At 44.7% G+C, this 7,576-nt stretch overlaps 1 protein-coding gene across 2 annotated transcripts; it reads right to left on the bottom strand.

The window, feature by feature from the left end:
• Positions 1–901: 901 nt before the first annotated feature.
• On the bottom strand, positions 902–6,032 carry ackr3b (atypical chemokine receptor 3b). Of its 2 annotated transcripts, none has more exons than XM_072683769.1 (2): positions 5,873–6,032; positions 902–2,767 (listed from the first exon to the last, which is right to left on the bottom strand). In XM_072683769.1, the coding sequence occupies exon 2, from the start codon at positions 2,721–2,723 to the stop codon at positions 1,623–1,625; it is 1,101 nt and encodes a 366-aa protein (XP_072539870.1). In that variant the 5' UTR covers positions 2,724–2,767; positions 5,873–6,032; the 3' UTR covers positions 902–1,622. The 2 variants fall into 2 exon arrangements, with proteins under 2 accessions (XP_072539870.1, XP_072539871.1); XM_072683770.1 differs by lacking the exon at positions 5,873–6,032 and adding an exon at positions 3,390–4,363.
• Positions 6,033–7,576: the final 1,544 nt, after the last annotated feature.

A 7,576-nucleotide genomic window follows, 5' to 3' on the forward strand; every position in this document is an offset into this window, starting at 1 on the left:
CACTTGGGAGGCGATGGTAATAAGCCCTTGAACAGACAGTGTAATTTGCTCTGCGTTTGGAGACAGCGATAAGGAGGGAGCTGGAGGGCCTCTTTGAAAGTTGCCGCTGACTCCAGAAACACCTGGATCCTTTTGAGAACTACAAAGTAGAAAGAAAGACAGGGAGACAGAGCGAGTGAGGGAGAAAGAGAGGGAGAGGACCCCTGGTACTGATTAACCAAGTTCCCCTCCTTTCCTCCACCACCGAAGGCGAATACACAAAGAGCAAATCTCCTCAGGAGAAAAGAAAACGCACGCACACACACACACACACACACACACACACACACACACACATGCACGCACATGAATTATCCCCCACTGGATCAGTAGAAGATGTCTGCTCTCCTTGAGGGTAGCCATATGGATAGATTTTACACAAAAAAAGAACTTCCAAATACTAAACACATTTACTGTAAGTGACTGGCATGGACAACATCTGTGTTTATGTTTCACTTTTGCAAAAATCTTGACATAAAGAGCAAAGGAAAGTCAACATACAGAACGTATTTAATCCTCAGTATAATTATAAAAAGCTGCACTTAACATAATTGTATGAAACTCTATATAAATAAGGATATGGATTCGTGTCATTGTCTGTTGGTTCATGCATCCACAGCTTAGTCTACGAATGTGAAGAGGAGGCAGGCGGGTGGTGGCGGTGGTGGTGGAGGGGGGGGTGGGGTTGGGTTGTACTTCACACCCTTCTTCAGAAAACCCACAGTCATGCTATGAAGCGTTTCTCTTTGTATACTTCTAGCACACAGTGACCCAACTTGTTTACTGTTGGGGATCATGCAATGAGGTCCCAGCAATATGAAAAATGAATTCTTTGAAAAAAATAACCAGACTGGAGTGATGATTACATTTGTACAAATAGCGTTGTTTTTTATTTCAAAAGTACATTGAACTTGAACACTGAGCATACACACGGATGAATATATAAATATGTCTTAGTATTTACAAAACATACATCAGCCTAAAAAAGTATATCTTTCTATGTCTGGCTTTACACGACTACATATCCAGTTTCATCCTTTGATAATATCTCTTAATGAGATTCTGAACTTGTCCCTCTCGGCTGAACATGCTTCGGCCCTTTTGTTCCCCCCTCCATTAACTCGGTCACAGTCCAACGTGTGCGAGGCTGCTATCTTCAGCCTTAAGGTGGTGGAGTCTGACCAGCCGACTGTATGGATAAACGTAGACGGGGTTGAAAAGAGCCCCGAGGCTTTCTGTGTTCTCTTAGAAGCTTCTGTGGAGGGGGAGGGGACCTAGGCTGACCCCACTGACCCAGCACGCTTGGGCAACCAACAGCGAGGATCAGCCGACTACCTTTCAACTCGGTACAAGTGCTTTCGTCTTACATCCCTAAAAAACTATTTGAATTTACAATAAGAAAATACCATTCTTCGGTTTGCAGAGATGTACAGTACACATACTCTATGAATGAAAAAGTCCTCATTTTAGCTGTTAAAAGGAAAACAGCTTCCAAGTTTTTATGTCTCTTTACATGTGTTTCACAGCCCAATACAGAGGGCCAGTGGAGATTATAGCTAAGTCCATCATCTGTCTCTTCCTCTTCACAGAGGTCCCTGATTCTCCACGGCAGAGTACTCCGTCTCAGACACATGTGAGGCATCAATAAGCCTGGCCAGGCCTGTTTTGGTGGAGTACTTGAAGATGAAGGCCTTCATGAGGTCGTAGCGGTAGTTCTTGTTGACGAAATTGTAGATAACAGGGTTGAGGCAACAGTGGAGCAGGGAGAGGCACTGCGTGAGGTGCATTGCCACGTACAGGACGTTCTCCAGTGCGCAGCTGAGCGGCAGCACATTCAGCAGGACCAGCGTGTCCAGCAGCAAGGTACCATGGTAGGGCAGCCAGCAGACCAGGAAGACCACGATGTAGGTAAAGATCAGGCGCCGGCCGAGGCGTCGCTCCTGGTCTGCCGATGGTTGGACTGCCCTCGCCAAGAGAGCATAGAAGATAGCGATAACGGGGAAAGGGACAGCAAAGCCTAAGACAATGAAGCTCATCTGGACGCCCACCGTCCACTCCCGCATGGTCTCAGCTGGATACACAGACTTGCACACGGTAGCTTCCGAATGCGAGGATTTGACTGCCTGAAGGAAGTAGGTGTCGGGAAGAGCAGCCAGCAGCGCCAGCAGCCACACACCCACACAGATCAGCTGCCTGATCCATCTTCTCTTGCCTTGGCCTGGCGTGTCACCAAAATGGGCCACTGACAGGTAGCGGTCCACACTCATGCAGGTCAGGAAGAAGATGCTGCTGAAGAGGTTGACGCTAAAGATCAGGTGGGTGAGCTTGCACATGGCATCACCAAAGGGCCAGTGGCCTTGCTGGAGTAAGGAACTCACAGAGACTGGGAGTGTGGCAACTACGCACAGGTCAGCGATGGCCAGATTGAGAATGTACAGGTGCGTTTCATGGCGTTCCCGTCTCCCAGCCCGTACGTTCACCCACACCACCAGGGCATTGGCAGCCAGGCCAATGAGAAAGATGAAGATGTAGAGGACGGAGAGGGCGTAGAGCAGGGCCCGCTGGCTAAAGGCGCTAGGACACACCAGCGTTTCCACATGCGAGCCGTTGTCATCCAGGAAGGAGAAGTTCTGCTCTGTCAGCATGTCCAGCAGGTCGGTCAGGTCGTTCATGTTCTCGTTCATGTTGGTCCTCCTCCTCAGCAGAACTCTCGGGACACCACAGCGACCTGCAACATAAGACATCAGCTGGTGAGTTGTGATGAGTTTTGAGACACAGGCAGGGTTCAATTAGGTGCTGGGAGGACAGAAAAATGTGTAACGAAGAATGTTTATTTTTAAAAACAACACACATAATCTGAAACATCTCAAACACGCCATGGGTTCAGTGTCAGAGGGCAGGACCTCATGCGGTTTTGGAGGAATTTTTTCCGCCTAGTCCGTTACAGGGAGCCATTTCCCAGGGTTGCCGGGATGTTGCTCTTAATCTATCAATAGCACAGCCAGTTTGGACAATCGCTGCCAAAGGATCAAAGAGAGAATTATCAGGGACTGACTTTCACAGCCTAATGCATCTGAGAGTAATCAGTGAATACCTCGTGCCTGACAGAAAGAATGCATGCTGAGAGCATGAGGCTGAAAAAGCCTCTCCTCTAAGGAAGTTATCAGTGTATTCGATCTTGACACAGCGCTATCACCTTCAGTCCATTAAGGAAAACAGGCAACTGATAAATGACACCATAGGTCTATAAACACACACACACACTGTAGGACTCCTGCATCCAGTGCACGTTAACTGGATTATTGCTATATCTATTCTATTGCTGTAGAACTATAGCAGAATTGCATTACCAAGGTGAGAAGATCATCAAAGGGAGCCATGGGCATGGTACATGTGTATGTCATGCTCAGGCAAAGAAACACTGCTTCGTCTGTAAGGAATCACAGTGACAGAAAACAGAAATCAAGCAGGGACAGAGGTGCTGTTGCTCCTTTGACACCAAGAGGTGAAATGTTCCACTATAGGCTACACCAAGCAGCTGAACTGCACTGGTCTTCAAACTGGCTAAGAACAGAAGGAAGCTATGATTCATTCAAAAATTTCTTTGACACATTGCACATTTGCCTGGTCATAAAACAACCCCAGTCCCTGTAAAAGAGTGCAGTACCTCACAAAGAGCAGCCTCCACCGAAGCAGGAGGCTTTGGAAGTGATCAAAGCGTTCCTTTACCAAATGTGACCACTATTAAGACGAGTAAAGAAAAGCCCGTTTTCCTGACTACAGAGAACGCCACTTCTTAATACCCAAAAGGTGCAGTTTAAAGAGTGTCAGCTTTCAACAGGACGTCCCAGTTTTGCACGAGAAGCCATCAAGTGATATAACCTGTTTAAGCCTGTTTATTTTCATTCCAAATCAGCTGGCTCTTTCGACCCAGAAACACTGTTAGCGCACAGCCTTCATGCCATTTAAGAGAAACGTGAGAAGAGACCCAGCTGTTCTTAATGTACCCCTCTGATCCTCACTTACTAGAAGATGAAGAGACAGACCACTCTGGTCTGGTCCCCTTCTACACAAAGGCTAGTTAGTGGCTTTTACAGCTCTCCTCTCTACCTCGCCTTAGCGGAGGGAGACGGAGTGGGCAACGTTAAGCTCTAACCTGGCTCATCAGGTGCAATAAAAAGTGGTGGTCTCCGAGAGCTTCCCCACCCACCTTGTTGTAAAGTTGTTGTGTTTACACTTTTCAAATATTGCGGAGCCCCCACCTTACCTGATCCTACGGTCGGCCCCGGGCTTCAAACGCACTTGCCCGGCACAAAGAGCTCCCTGTGTGGACTCGGCCACTCTCACCACAGTCCCCCCTCTTGCTCCCCACCCCACCCCTCACTCTCTCAGTCTCTGTCTCTGTCTCTCTCTCGCTCGCTCTCTCTATCTCCCTGTCTTTTTCTCTCTCGCTCTCTCTCACTCTCCTTAAATCCCCAGAAACTCAGCATTGTTTCCTTTCAAAGGAGTTTTGGCTTAGTTCTGGCAATCTGGCTCATCTAAGACATGGATGGTCAGTCATACTTTCCAAAGAACCTGAAGTTACCAGTGAAAATGCTAAATAAAATGGGCCTGAAGCAAAAACACTTTAACACACATGTTGGAAATGTTGCACTGTTGAAAATATATGACTAAAGTACTATGACATAACTTGACCAATACACACTACAAAATAAACACAAAGACACTGAGGGATGATGGCGAGTCAGTTGAAATATAGATGACGCAGCTCTATCTTTACATGATTAGGATTGATATTAGGCCTATATTATGTTAGGGTTGATAATACAGCTAAGCTATTTTAAAGCTAAGGTTCATTTTGCAGTTAATTTGAAGTGGCTAATCTACACAAAAACACAGTGCAAATGTAGGGAATATTTCTATAGGACTATAAGATGAGTCTGATATTATATTAAGCTTTATAAAAACACACTAACAATTACAACATTAACTGTCTCAGTGACCTATCATAGTAATAATAATAATACATACTGGATATACATCTTCAGCATGTAGTATATACTAATAAAATAATATTCACTCTGCTTACATCTTTGACATGTATTATATACTAGTAAAATAGTACATAGTGTATACTAGTAAAATAATATGTTCAGCACTTAGTATATACTAATAAAATAACACATACTGCATACTAGTAAAATAATGCATACTGTCCATACACCTTCAATATGAAAATAATACATATAAGACATACTCTCAAAAAAGCAAAACGGGTGCTATATAACAATAGTGGCTCCCTCTTTAGATCGATACAGAACCATTTAAAAAGGTTCTTTAAAGAACCATCTGCAATAGTTTTTCTTTTCTGTCATACAGAACAACCAGGCACACATTCAGGCATTCAAGTGGTTCTCTGAGTTGCCATGGTTCTATAGAGAATCACTGCCTTTAATGAAGATACATGTAAACCCTGTAAATAAACTCTCCCTTCCACACACCACACTCAAGCACTCGAGCTTACTGCACTTACTGCTCCTCTCTCTACCACGAAACCCATCTGGCTCCTCTAGTTTCTCCTGCACTCTCAGTTTCTCCTGCGCTCTCAGACAGGGCGTTAATAGGGATGGGAGCACTGCGTTAACCCCTGCCATCCACCACTACTACTGCGAGCCAGCTCGGCACCGTGACAACCCTAAGCGGCAGCCAGTCAACCCATCGACCAGCAGCGTCTAAACCGCGAGCTGCTGCTGTTCATCCACGCACATTTAGTGACAAAGTCACCGAGTGCCCTTCAATCACAACTGAAACAAAAGCAAATCCAGATCCTTACGCTAATCTCGGTGCTCTCCGCTTCTGGCTGTTGTCAGTGATGGTGACTGGATGTTGCGAAGGTTCCCAGAAACGTGTTGTTTTCCCCTGATGAGTAAGGAGGGCTAAAGCAGCTGCTGTCTTTGGTGCAGAAGTTCACTTCGTAACTGGCTCGCTGCGCTCCCGGGCGCGCTCATATAGGCGCGGGACAGCGCCTCCCGAGGCCGATGAAGCAGGCGGACGCGCGACACATCCACAACCCCCCTCCCCCCCACCCCACATACACACCTCCCACCCCACCCCCTTCAACAAAGAGGCAGTGCCCATTAGAACGGCCTTCAAATCCGTGCAGAAGATTAGACACACTCTTTTTTTTTCTTCATATTTTAAACAATAGTGAAGCTATCAAAACAGGCTGTGTAAAAGGGGCCCATAGGGGGCAGTTCTTAAAAAGGAAACGACAGAAACATTACACAGTATAAAGTACTTGTACAATATAAAGTACTGCATTACTAAGGCTGATATTAGTAATCCCCCCCCCCATCTTAAAACTTGGAGTGGCATTACCACTCGTGAAGAGCCTAAACATCAATTCAAAAACACAGAGAGAAATGATGAAAATGAAGTTGATTTATCTATATTGGGATATGATCAAGATCTATTTTATTTTATTTTACCCATGGTCAGGACTGGGCATTAATGAAGACATCAAACCTTCGAACACCAAACTTACGCAGCGACCTAAAGGAGCTTTAAACAAATCAAAACGAGCAGTTCTTCACTCATTCTTCAAAGTAGCCAACTTTTGCCTCGTGGACAGCTTTGCACACTTTGGCATTCTCTCAAGCAGCTTCATGTGGAGCCACCTGGGGGGCTTTTCCAGTCTCAAAGAGGCTCCACATATGCTGAGCACTTGTCGGCTGCTAAAAACCACTTGTTGAGGGGGGCATTTAAAAATATCCAGTGGGGTCCAAAAGTCAGAGACCACAATCTAGAGGGTTTTCGTTTAACCCTGGAAACAATCAGCAGATTTGTGGTACATGTAAAGGAAGGTAAAATGAAGAATAAATTCTCGAGGTTCAGTAGGTAAAAACTCAAAATTCTGACAGTTCTTATCTTTTCCATTGTTCAGGCGAAGGTTCAGATGTTGCATTGTTCCAACGATTGTTCAGGTGTTTCTTACCTACTTATCAGAGGCTTTTGCACAAACATCTGCAGTTCATGCAGCTAGGGTGCAAGAGTGCATGCCAACATTAAGGCAAAAGGGGGTCACACCACTGGAAGAAATATTGGAAGAAAATCTAGAATTCATGTTTATCAAAGATTCATACTTTTACTTAAATTGTTGTGCTGATGTTGAAATTTCTAATAGATTGTTTCTAATAATTTCAATGAGAAAGCATAATCAAATCAGATTTATTTGATTTAGGATAACAGACATTTCTGTTAGTCTATTCATTAAGACGAGTTGTTTTACATTTAAATTGGTCATTTTTGAGATCATAAATGTATCTCTATTTATTTGCCATTGAAACAGATTTCAAGCATTTGAGAGTAAGCTTTTTGTTACAAGACTTTTAACAAGTGCTTTAGCGCTTGCCAAAGTATGCTTTATTAAGGACAGTCCACATTGTTTAATAGACCGCCTCAAACATTTTGCAGCTTTCTGCACACATCGAGAGCCAGACATTTCAACTCCTCTTTAAGAAGCTGTGATAACCATCCT

The sequence above is a fragment of the Salminus brasiliensis genome, chromosome 7 (assembly GCF_030463535.1).
Source record: "Salminus brasiliensis chromosome 7, fSalBra1.hap2, whole genome shotgun sequence".
Lineage (NCBI taxonomy): Eukaryota > Metazoa > Chordata > Actinopteri > Characiformes > Bryconidae > Salminus > Salminus brasiliensis.